The sequence below is a fragment of the Hemibagrus wyckioides genome, linkage group LG04, assembly GCF_019097595.1.
Source record: "Hemibagrus wyckioides isolate EC202008001 linkage group LG04, SWU_Hwy_1.0, whole genome shotgun sequence".
NCBI lineage: Eukaryota > Metazoa > Chordata > Actinopteri > Siluriformes > Bagridae > Hemibagrus > Hemibagrus wyckioides.
In genome coordinates this window covers 10,644,975-10,658,308 of record NC_080713.1, presented here as the reverse complement: position 1 = coordinate 10,658,308, position 13,334 = coordinate 10,644,975, and the positions used below count along the sequence as shown (strand labels likewise).

The 13,334-nt window shown below is 38.9% G+C and overlaps 1 protein-coding gene across 1 annotated transcript in view; it reads left to right on the top strand.

Annotated features, from left to right (window-relative positions):
* The first annotated feature begins 2,066 nt into the window (after nucleotides 1-2,066).
* Nucleotides 2,067-13,334, top strand: part of zbbx (zinc finger, B-box domain containing) — a 51,948-nt gene continuing 40,680 nt past the window's right edge. Inside the window, exons 1-6 of the mRNA XM_058386899.1 lie at nucleotides 2,067-2,139; nucleotides 2,423-2,512; nucleotides 2,782-2,895; nucleotides 6,138-6,216; nucleotides 7,613-7,664; nucleotides 8,293-8,396. Coding sequence (XP_058242882.1) covers nucleotides 2,457-2,512; nucleotides 2,782-2,895; nucleotides 6,138-6,216; nucleotides 7,613-7,664; nucleotides 8,293-8,396 — 405 coding nt within the window. The 5' untranslated portion in view covers nucleotides 2,067-2,139; nucleotides 2,423-2,456. The remainder of the gene's footprint in view (nucleotides 2,140-2,422; nucleotides 2,513-2,781; nucleotides 2,896-6,137; nucleotides 6,217-7,612; nucleotides 7,665-8,292; nucleotides 8,397-13,334) is intronic.

Genomic DNA, 13,334 nt, shown 5'->3' with positions numbered 1-13,334 from the left:
AGTTCCATTTTTGTAGATAGTCACTTCGAAAGGAATAGATACAACTTATTCTAATATGCTTCAATTTGATATTGCAATATTGCAGAACGGTTACTGATGGCAGACAGGGTGATTTGTGTATTTCAAAAACTGCTGATATCCTGGAATTTTTACACACAATGGTCTCTAGAGTTTATACAGAATGTTGAGGGGAAAAAATTCCACTGAGTGACAGTTCTAGAGAAGCAGAGGTTAGAGCATAATTCAATGAAGTCTCCATCAATGAATACATTAACACTGGTTCAATAGAGCACAGACTTAAGATACCATTAGCCTAAAAACTGTGTTGGGAGGAATTTTCTTTTTAACACAACATACAACAATACATAAAACAAAAAGGAAAAATAAGAGCTAGTTTAAATGTTTCAGAAAGAGGTAGGTCTTCATCCGTTGTTTGATGACAGACAGTGACTCAGCTGTTTGGACCTCTAGGGGAAGTTTATTCCACCACCTCAGTGCCAGAACACAGAAGATTATAGATGTATACCTACCTTGTACCCTGAGAGATGGTGGGACCAGTCGAGCAGTGCTAGTATATCAGAGGGAGCATGGTGCAGTGCGAGGAGTAATAAGAGCTTTAATCAACTTTCAGATTAAAATACTTAATATTAGTGTTCGCATTTCTTTTTATAAAGAGACTAACTTCATATTTAAAATACATTTTAAATGCAATTTATTTCCTGAACCACATGGATCTGTTTGCACTGACGTTGTATCAGAATCCATTATTCTTTTGTTATCACAGCCTTCCACATGTTGGTCAACAGGGTGAGACCACAGTATGTTAAACGGAAAATACAGCTCTATCTGAAATAAGGTGGCTAAAAATGATCAGTATCACTGAGTGATCAATTCTCATAGGATAGTAAAGTATTAGCCAAGTAAAGCATTATTTTAAAATATGTCCACCACATCTCCCAGTCAGAGTTTCTTTAGCTATTTGGAAATAAAGTTGACTAAGTGGAACATGAAAGAAGAAGAAAAAGGCTAGGATTAACTGCGTTACATTGTATGATCTCCTATTTGATTATCTGTTTCATATAAGATGAGAGGATTAGCACAGCTCCTCATCGCTCTATGGCTCTGTTCATTCATTTTAAATCAAGATATTAAACCTTATTCTAAAAAAGGTTTTTGAATGGGTCCATTAACATTTCCTTTGTAAAAGATTCCCATACGTTGTGGGAAAAGTCCTTGCGTTCTTTGAAAAAGTCTAGAATCTCTTTCCTCATTTCCAGCACACTGTCTGCAGCAGCAGTGGGCTCTTAATTAGGTACAAACTTCAATAATATGGCTTATTGTTGCCTGGGGAAATTAGTAAGACCTAATTATGGCTCATTTGTGTAGTTTTACATCAGCATACAAAAGCAACACTGCTAGAGTCCAGTTAATATTACAGAGAGACAAAGCTACAAGTTTGATCTCTGGTCTTTTCTCCCCTCTTTTATTTATAAGAAGACTTTTTCTTATCTTTGAAAAAAAGGCCTTAGTATTTGTGTTGTCGAAGCTTTCCTGTCAGAAGTAATCTGCCCATTCTCTTTCTTTATGTGACCATTCTTCTCTGACCTCTCCCATCAACCAGGCATTTCCACTGTTTTCTTTTTGTATCATTCTGTGTGTGAACTATTCAGACTGTTTTATGTGAAGATCCCAGGAGATCAGCAGTTTCTCTATGTTTAATATTTAATTTAATTATATTGCACTTGTTGGCATCCACCTAAGACATTTGCACTGCGAATGTTCAGCAATTTTAGGATAAAGAGTAAAGGGTGCTTTTTGTCTTACACTTAAGCCATACAGATAAAATGCACAGGAAAAAAAGCAATCATTTCATTAATATGCAAATCGATCAGTACATTAATAAACTGCTTAACGGAATATATTTGGAACAAATCCAACTAGTCAGATGCATCGCTGTTAACCGCTTGTTTCCTATTAGCCAATCATGCTTAAGTGTTTCTCTGAGTAGCGGAAGTATCGTGTCTACTCTCGCGACAGCTGCCGTTACCATGGTACTATTGTATACAGTTAATCGAAGTGACCGGTGAGTATGCTGTGAGTCAGAAACCCGCTTTAGAAAACAATTGTCGCTTTTTTTTGGTAAGTTTTTGTTATATTTCAGTTTCACATCTTTCAGTTAACACCTACAGACGTTATATATTAGATACTATATTATCTATAACTGTAGGTCGCTAGTTATGGCTAGAACCTAAACGAGTATTAGGTGCAATATTCATCTTAATGTGTTTATATAACGTATTATAGTATTATAGTATATATTGCACTGTGTTTCGTAATATTGTACTCTCCTATCTTCTTCTTTGTCTTCTTCTATTTGCATTGCTGGTCACTTTTACAATGTTTACTATTTTCTCTTTTCAAGGATAAAGCCAAATTGGGAAACCAAGTCAACAACCATGAACAACTTTGTTGTCCTTCCCAAAACGCCCAAATCAGTAAAGCTAAATGTCAGGTTGAGTATTTGTTCCCCTTTGCTTCCTTGGTTTTGTTTTTACCTTTTTATTTGTGAAAATGTTGTATTGAACCAGATGTGTTCGTCGCAGTTATGTTAAAGTGGCAGATAAAGTGCCACTGGAAAGTGGCAGATAGATCTTCATCCCACTGTAACAATTTGCCATGAATTAATTTGTCAGATTTGATGCTTTTCGTCCTGAGACTGCCTGACACATTGCTTCTGTGATATGGCTTTTATGTGTCTAAAGCGTGTTGTGTACTTTGCAGGAATTTGCGTGAGCTGCATATTGAGACGGCGCAGCTCAGCCAGGACAACAAGGACATGGAGAACCGTCTGCACCAACTCCGAGAGGTCATGAGCCGTGAGAAAGAGGAGAGAGAGTGAGTAACACATAGCTTGATATATTGCTTCCTTTTTTTGTGAAGATACAACCACAACATATCTAATACGCCATTGTTCAACCAGCATGCTGCTGACAATGTAAAACACACAGTTCATGAATACAGTGATGGATACATTAGCACTTTAACACAAAAGATCTTCCAACAATGCCGTGTATTGATGCATAATGCAACATTTACAACAATGCCAGGGAATTCTCTAAATTATCCGTAGGTAGTTTAAAATTGAACCCCAGAGTTTTATTTCACTTCTTTTTAATTGCCAGAGGTGATGTGAAACACCTATCCACTGGATAATGTATGCCATTCCCCTGAATATATGCACTGCTTTGACAGTGCCTTTGAAACACCATTGAGTTACTCTCATTGAGACTCTCATGGACCTTGTGCTGCCCCTGACCATTGATATAACGGGTCATCATGACATATTCTGAACTGCTGCAGTTGTAGCTGGTAGATGATGGGTGAGCTGGGGTCTGCCTGAATCCTCCTTGAAGGTTGCCAATAAAGTTCTTGCACTGTGGCATTGCAAACTTGAACAGATGTTATATGAGAGAGGGCATTCAAAAATGCATCTTCCAACCCTAGAGCCGTAGAACCCTTAGAGTCTGGAACTGATACCTGCTAGATGGTAGGAACTGGAAAAAGGCCCTTCGTCAGTTGAATATTTCATCATATTTAGTTTAACATATGCACAGGCAAAAAGAAGAATGGTAAAATGGCTGTATCATGCTATACCACGTCATACATCGCTACATGAATTTGGAACATCTGGACATGTGCAAAAGTGTGTTCAGATGTTTCTTTATGATCTGCAATCCATTTAATAATAAGTAGTGTTGGTGCCTCAATCTTCCATAGTCTGTGGTTCGATCCTGAAATTTTATCATCTCCTCATATCATCTCAAATCTTATCATCATGTTGGTTTCCTCTGGGTATTACATTTTCCTCTCACTGCCCAGAAACCTGTTGGTGAATGGATTGGCTACTCTGATTTAGCCCTAGTCAGAAATTCATGTATAAATGTGTATATTTTTGTGTTCTGCATTGGAACTGCAATGAACTGGAACTACTGTTCTAAGTTGTAATCCTACCTGGTGCCCAGGCTGAAGCTTCACTGAGACAATAACTAGGAGAAGTCCATGGAGATAAATGAATGAATTTATGAATATTTAAATGTAACACATGTATACCACTGTCACATTGTCTACCAAATAGACAACAGGATTTCACACCTAGATTTCTCAGAAGTACAAAATCGTTAAAAATTCAGTGGGTTTGTGGATTGGTAAAGCAACAGTGATTAAATGGAGGAAAAATTAGACAGAAAATTAGATTTCCATAAACAAACAAACAACTAAAAACTCTGCAATTATTACTTAGGCAGGTCCCTGCTCCTCCGTGTAACCCCTTGCAAAATTTCATTAATAACACTCAGATGTGACCTGGGTGTGGAATTATTGTGTGGCCCTTTTAGGAGCTTAAATCAGGATATATGAGCTCATAACTCATCTGGTGTGAAGGAGAGGTATGTTTGTGGTGTACACACTCAATCGTGATGAATCACTGCTGAGGTGAACGGAGGGTTGGGATGAACTTTCCTATGTCTTAATATCTTGGCGTCCTGTGTGTTTTGCAGCTCATCCAAGAATTAAACTGGTGTAATGACAGTGGAAAATTAATATAGGGTAATGAAATGAAGATGTTTTCTGTATGTTGTACTTCACGCTGGTTGCACACTGTCAATTAAGGCCTCATGCATCATCTTAGCAACTGTAAAAAAAAAAAAAAAATGCAGCTTTTATGGGTATTCTGCTGTATTTTACTGTTCACTGTTATTCTTTAAGAAAGAGGCTAGATAGGCAGGGTGCTTTTTGGGCATAATGTGCTTCCTGTTTAAATCACAGCATGACCTTGTATTTAACAGTATTGTTTATGTTTGTACAATCCTAAAGAACTTTTAGATCAGGGGTGTCAAATAAATGGACCTCATTTAGGTTCTTATCCAGCACACCAAATTAAAATGTGTTCTAATTTAATTTGATCTTGTGGTGTTTAATTAAATGACAGATTGGAAAAAAGAGCTTTGTTCTTTCAACAGAGAGCAATAAACAATGTCTCACCCCAAATTAACTAATTTAGGGGTTTCACAGTGTTGGAATGAATACTTATGCAATAACAATTTATGTTTTTATTTAAACTATATAGCTTCACTTGATCTGTGTGTGGCCTGTTCATTACATTTGAGCACTTACCATTTTTGGACAAAGGGGAATCAATAATAATAATAATAATAATAATAATAATAATAATAATAATAATAATAATAATGCTAGACTGTGTTCACGTGCTAGTCTTCAGTCATTATTTGTAAATGCAAGAAGTAAATGCTAGACCCCAAACATTTTCTAATTGGATACATTTGCAGTAAACACACACACACACGGTGAACTGAGTCAACTTGCACATTGAGGTGTGTGTGTGTGTGTGTTAATCTGCCTGATGATTGCACACTGTCACATTGCTGTGTTCAACTCTGAGTGTCTTTAATCCCCAGCCCTAAATGAGTCTCTTACTCATTGACGGCCAGCTGATAAGCAGAGTGGACACACACACACACACACACACACACACAAACAGAAGTCTCTCACCCTCTTTCTCTCTGTCTCTTGCTACTATCTGTCTCCATTTGTCTTTCTTTCCCTATTCTACCTCTTGCTTTCACTCTTGTTACTTTCTTTCACTCTTTTAGTTTACCTCTTTCTCCTTCTTTTTCTTATTCCTTGCTCTTTCTCATTTTCTCATTTATTTGTTTTCACTTTCATCTTTTCTTATAATTATTTTTTTTGACCTCATTTTTCTACAACTACTCTCCCTCTGCTTATCCTTTATTCTCCTGTCTCTCAATTTTCTTGCTCTCATCATCACATCTACTTTATATCTCATTTTTGGCACGTTTTCTAGCTTTCTTCTCTCTACCTTCTCTCTGCAACTCTCTGTCTTTGTCTTCATTCACGGTTGATGTCAATGTTTTTGATTGTTATTGTGATTTCTTGACGCTTGTTGCTTCTGCATTTACTATGATTTCTCTCTCTAGAATCTCCAGCACTCTGCTTCTTTTTGGCTTGGTTTAAATGTGATTTTTTAACTGGCAATGAGAGTATAAATATTTCAGTGGCTGTACATTAAATGATCACATGGTTTGATATGTTTCAAACAGGAAGAATGGTGCTTTTCACTGGAAATCTGCTCAGACCGAATATGGGACAAGGGACAAAGAGAAAAAGCTAAACAACAAAGTAAGGATTCACTCTTACAGTCAGATCTGAAGTCATTATTAAGATTTTTTCCAAGGCAGTGGATATTTTAATTACTGCCATTTTTTTACTCTATGTACTTGACTATGTAGCTCATGGATTTTGTAGGATTGTGCCTTAAATGAAAACAACAGATGATTGCCTCATGTTAGGACAACTGCTAGTTTTAAAACACATTGGTTGTCTGAACTTTTTTCCCCTGACTTGAATTTATGGAATAGTGCAACTCCTGTTGTGTAAAAAAAATTAAATTTTCAAAATTGAAAGATATACACCAACCAGGCATAACATTATGAGGACCTGCCTAATATTGTGTTGGACCCCATTTTACTGCCAAAACAGCCCTGACACCTTTCTATCAGAACCAGCATTAACTTCTTCAGCAATCTGAGCAACAGTAGCTCGTCTTTTGGATCGGATCACACGGGCCAGCCTTCATTCCCCACGCGCATCAGTGAGCCTTGGCTGCCCATGATCCTGTCAGCGGTTCACCACTGTTCCTTCCTTGGACCACTTTTGATAGATACTGACCACTGCAGACCGGGAACACCCCACAAGAGCTGCAGTTTTGGAGATGCACTGATCCAGTCATCTAGCCATCACAATTTAGCCCTTACGCTTGCCCATTTTTCCTGCTTTTATCACATCAACTTTGAGGACAAAATTTTCACTTGCTGCCTAATATATCCCACCCACTAACAGGTGCCATGATGAGGAGATAATCAGTGTTATTCACTTCACCTGTCAGTGCTCATAATGTTATGCCTGATAGGTGTATTTACTTATTCTATTGGCAGATAATTTTGCTTCTTTCTAGAAACACATGTTTAACATAAGCACAATTATAAGTTAAAAGGGTGAAAAAGGGGTAAAAGCAAACTTATAAAGGTATTTCTGAATTTTTGGAGGTGCCCATGTCCATTTATTTTTTATTTTTTTTTATTATTATTTATTTTTTTATGTCACACTGTGGTTTATTTCTTAGATGAAAGCAGACTTTCTGGCCTGTAAGAATCTGCAGTTTTTCAAAAGTAACCTTTTTTACCTAGCCTACTTGGTTTAAATCTTAAATACTTAAAAAACTGTATTACTCTAAATATAGAAACCCTGACTAGTCCCTGATTAGTCCTGACTAATCTTATAACAGACTTGTAGCGATGAAGTAATTAATTTGTTTTTAATGATTGAAAACATCAGATAAGTTGAAGGCTGACTTAAAACAATTTTTGGTGTTGCACTGGGGCATTTAAGAATTCAATATATGACAGCTTTAAGCACAAAAGGTATTAAATTAATGAAGACTAAATTCATTTACAATAGAAGTTTAGATGTTATTATTACTGATATAAATTGTGTGTACGTGTGTGTTTTCGGGCAGACTTCCCGAAGCAAGATGAAAATAAAGGTGCTGAAGGATGAACCTCTGCCAGGTAAGTGTGTGTAAACAGGGTAGTTACATGTTCACATGTTCTCTCCATGTCCATGTGGGTTTCCTTCAGGTTCTCCTACCACCTCCCAATAACATTCTGAATGAATTAATATCCAATCAGAGTTACTCCATGACTTTATCATAGCACCTTGGTCAATAGAGCCAGATGTAGTCATTTAATTAATCTATTTTGCTTATTTTTAATAAATGTCTGTATTTTTTGTATTTAGTATGTAATAAGTTACTTATTTAATTTATTCAAGTCAATATAAAATTACTAAAGAAAGAAATGTGCTGTCTGTATACCCCATATGAACTGATAATTTGGGATAGAGAGCATTGTGGAACTCCACAGACATTCAAAACAGTTAGTTTTGACCATGGCAGGAGAGTATAGAATACCAGATGTTTGTTCTTTGCAGTTATGATTCTAATGTAGGATAAATTACAAAGCAGCAGATTGGTCACATTCCAATCAGATACCATGTATGAAAATAAATCAGTAATGTGATGAATATTAAATTTGTGAAGAAGGTCTGTGTTTGGAATTTGTTTGCGTCAGTACTATTATTTATGTTAATAATGTATAGAGTTCTAAAGTATTTAAGATATGTGTGTGTGTATTCTAGTTCAAAGGGTGCCTGTGCCTCCACCTCCAAAGAATGGATGGAACAGAACATCCAGGCTCAAAGGAAAAGCCTGTGGCCAATGTGAAGCTCAAACCGCTGGACTTGTGAGTCATCATTCATCTATATTGAAACAGTTGGATAATTTCCTCCATCATCCATCCACATGGAACTTCTCAGGTTCCGTATGTAACCTTGTTCCCTGAGATGCATCATGCATCATGGGAACGCTTCTGTGAAACTGGCATCTTAAGCATTTGTGGAAATATGCCAATTCTTTTGTCCAACATGAGGTCAGGTGATGTAGAGTATCAGTGAGACCACAAAAGGGCATCTAATTCATAGAATCCCCAGATTCTAATTGTCTGAAGGAAAATATTTCAGGCATTCAGAGCAATGCAGTGTTCCCATTTACATTTACATTTCTGCCATTCTGCAGACGCTTTTATCCAGAGTGACATACAAAAGTGCTTTGAAGTCTCTACCAAGGAATACATTAACACTGGTTCAATAGGTCACAGAATTAGGATACCATTAATTAAACTGTGTTTGGAGGATTTTTTTTTCTTTTTTGGTTAGATGAGTAAAGCTAGTAGATCAGTCAACCAGTGCTAGTAGATTGGAGGGAGTGTGTTGCAGTGCGAAGAGGTTAGACGGTGCTGGTCCATTTTTGGCTTTGTAGGCAAGCATCTGTGTTTTGAATCTGATGCATGCAGCTACCTGAAGCCAGTGGAGGGAGCGCAGCAGTAGGGTGGTGTGTGAGGCAGGTTTAAAACAAGTCACACAGCTGCATTTTGGATGATTTGCAGAGAATAAATTGCGTTCAGAGGTAGTCCTGCCAGTAGAGAGTTGCAGTAATCCAGTCCTGAAATGACAAGTGATTGAATAAGCACCTGAGCAGCCTGTGTGGATAAAAATGGCTGAACCCTTCAGATGTTCTACAGAAGAAACCGACATGAGCATGTGACATTAGCAACATGGGTGGAAAAGGACAATTTATTGTAAATGGTTAACCAAAGGTTGCGAGCAGTGGACGTAGGGGGGATCAGAGAGTTGTTCAGGAATATTGCAAGATCCTGGTCTAGGGTTGAATCACCTGGGATAACCAGCATTTCAGTTTTGCTTGGATTGAGTTGCAGCTGATGAGCTATCATATGTCCGCCAGACATGCTGAGATCTGAGCAGAAGCCATGGTATCTGAGGGAGGGAAGGATAAGTTAAGTTGAGTATCATCGCATAGCAGAGGTAAAATAACCCATGTGAGAATATAACTTTGCCAATAGAGTGAGTATAGAGGGAACTCTTTTGAGGGAAGTCTTTGCTGTATAATGACACCATGGGCTATGGTTACGTTACTAACAATGCTGCCACACGAAAAAATGCCTGTGTTGCACTGGCAATTTGAGAAGTGAAGACAAGAATGGATCAAACCTGAAGGATCTGTGAACTTGGGATTGACTCCATATCCACATGGTAAAACCTGATGAATGTTTGCTGAGAGGACCAGCATGCTGCAGCACAGACATCATGCAAGGGTGCACCCCTGGCTATATCTCTGGAAGATGTTACACTCCTAGTGAAGTGGGCCCTTACTCCTAGCCATCCAATTAGAAATGTGCTGCTTGGTGACCACATTACCTCTGTTGTGACCACCAAGATGAGGTGGACTTAGATCCTGGAAGCCTGGAGGCACCTTTTGAATGTAGTCCATTCTGTGGTGCAAAACAGCTTGACCATTCCTGGAGTAAATCTAAGCAGGAGGAAGCTAATGATAGGGCCTATAGATCCCCTACTCTTAAGGAGATCTACTCTTCTTGAATGAAGTTAATGCTAGTAGAAAAGCCAATTTTAGAGTTTATAACTTTTTGGAGCCTGAATCTCAGGGCTCAAAAGGAACCTCAGATAAGTTCCCAAATCTTTGGCTGGTGTGATAGATTGAACTCAGCACTTGAGACAGAAGGTCTTTCAGGATGGGCTCTCCCAAGGAGTGTCTTCCAGGAGAAACATTAGATCTGAGAACCAGACTCTGGCTGGCCAGTACAGAGCCATTAATAATAGGTGGACTCAGTCTTGGTGAACCCTTGCTATAACTGATGAAGTCTGGGTCGCATCTGTTACATGGTGCCCAGCCCTAATGGAGCTGGAAGGATGAGGGCGAACCAGATGGCACCATAGGTCATATCCTGAAAGGCAAACAAGTCCACTTCTGCTTGATCATACATCTGTCATATAGACTCCACCACCTGCAGATGGAGTTGCCATTCCCCAAGCCCCAGAATGTAAGTAGCCCTCTGGGAAAGCAGTTTTTTTTTTCCCAGAGAAATTGCACTAACATCATAGAGCAGGAGCATTATCATCATAGTGGTAGCCCTTCGGTTGTGGGTGGAAGTGTTCCAATTCTAAAAACACTGCTCTCATCTCTAAGCAGTTTATGTGCTATGAAAGATGAGGATCTCCCCAAAATGCCACAGGCTGGTGAGACAGCAACACACTCCAAGAGTGGGACCCATGGTCAGAAACTGGGGTCTTTTCCACAAATTAAGGGTATAAAGCCTCCAGTGTGTGTCCCTCATTGACCCTGGGCAGGTGGTTCATGTGAAAATCTCTGCTCTTGAGCCAAACCTGGAATGGCCTCATGTGCAGTAGACCGAAAAGAATAATGTTGGCTGCTGCTGCCATCAGACCCAACATCCCCTGAGCCTCTGAAAAATGACTGATAAATCTTGACCTAGCCTGATGTCAATCATAGCAGCAAGGATCTACCTGAGCAGGAGACATCTGTGCCTGCATTGTGGTTGAATCCTATACTACTCACAGAAAAATTGTTCTATGAGTGGGAGATAGCACACCTGTGCACTAACATTTGAAATGGGCACAACATCTTGAATGAGCTAGGATGAGTCACTGATCAAAGTAATTTAGTACATTGATGCCCTGGAGTCACAGAGGAGCCAAAGCATCTATGCACTTTGTGAAGGCTAAACTGAAAAGAAGAACTTGATATTGGTAAGCTTTACCCCTGAAGTGAACCGGAGAACCTTACTGTGTTCTGGTAGAATCTCAGTATGAAAGTACATCTTTAGATCTTTATATCTATCATGACAACCAAATGACTGTGATATCTTGAACCTGTATGTCCGCAGGGTATGTTTCAGGCCATGTATATCTAAAATTAGATGCAGCCCCTGTCCCTCTTAGCTATTAAAATGTACCAGCTGTAGAAGCCTCACTTACTTTGGAAGGGTTACAATTTCTATGGCCCCTTCACCCAAGAGTTTGCTGTGTTAGAAACGGTACTTGCTCTGTGTACTACGGTGAGCAGTACACTGTTGAAATGAGGAGGATGAGAGATGAACTGAATTCTGTAACCTTTCTTTACAGTATTTAGAACTCAGTGAGATCAGTCACACTGTCTTTCTGCTCCTCACTGTGCCAGCTAGGCCCTGGCCAGGAATAGCTGGTGGAGGCCATCAGCTCCTGGATGAGCCAAGGGATCAGTTCTTTGAACACCACCGACTGCCACTTAGCTCCATGATACCTCCAAATAATGCTGTTAATTTTATTGCCAAACAAGCCAGGGGGTGGACGGCTTCTCCTTTATTTTTGTAAGGTTGAACCACAGATGTTTCTCTGTCACAACCATTGCAGCCATGGAATGGCAGATGCCTTGAAGAGTTTACTTAAACTACAGGGGGCTAAATCTGTAGCCTGCTGGAGTTCTTTTACTGCCTCAGGATCCAATCCCTTGCCCTGATCCAGATCCTTCAGCAGGTCAGCCTGGTAGGCCTGCAGAACTGCCATAGTGTGCACATAATCCTTACCGACCAACTCAATATGATTTGAAGGCAAAGCGTGTTTCCTCCACAATGACGTGGATGAAGGGGAGAATAGAAAGTGGGGACATGGTGGCACATATCTTTTGTACTGTTTGCTAGCCATGCACCTATATGGAGTGATTAAATGAACAATAAAGACAAACAATTCACGCTGAACAGACAAAGGCTTCCTAAGGACAAAGAAGCTGGGGATTCTGTGACATAGAAGGCCTTTTACGGTCTCGTTGACGTGACCTGCTATGTTACCTGACCTCACGTTGGCCAGTAGAATTGGCATGTTTCCACAGGTGCCTCAGACACCGGTCTCACAGGTGCATTCCCATAGCGTCAACAAAATGGAACAGTAGATTCTACTAATCATTCATCAAACTATCCATATATTCACCTAGATATCTTTTCAACCATCTACTTGCTTATTCATATTCACTTATCTTTTAAATGAGCCTCTCACATTAGATAAAGACAGATACACTTGAATAGTAAATCAGTTAAGGCTATAGCTAAAAGACTCATGTAAAATGCCAATAAATGCACAGCAAACTTGCAAAACAAATATTGGAGTTATTAATATTTAATTAGAGTGATAATGACTTAGGCCTTTTTAATTCACTCTAGTCTGTTTACAATAAAATAAAAGGTCACAAACATTTCCCAGTTTACTGGCTTAGATTACATTTAGCATTTTTAAACTATAATTCTAAATCCATCCAAAAATGTCAACCCATTTTATCCAATTCTATTTATGTTCTTATTTATCTGTTCACCTATTTACTTTACTATAGTAAACTACTTAGAATTCTCAAGTATACAAAGAAGAAGGAAAAAAGCAAGGAGAACAAACTTCTGTATAGGAGCAGAGACACAGTTTCCAGAGTTGCCTTGACTTACTTTTACTAGACCAGCCATCCATCCATTTGCTTCATCCATCCAACTGCCAATGCAATTCACATATATAAGTAACAGTGATAAGTCTTTGTGTGAGTCACTCTGGCAAAGTTCAGGGACTCTATGACTGTCTGACTCAGAGGAAATGGGATGACTGATGTGTGTGCTGTGAGAGAGAGAGATATGGCACTGTCTTTTTTTCATCGTCATGCTGGATTATGGTATTATGAGGCCTGTGTTCTCTACTCCAATACTACTACTACACCCACATGCATACTTACACACAGCCATGATGATGGCTCTTTTATCTTTCTCTAAACACAT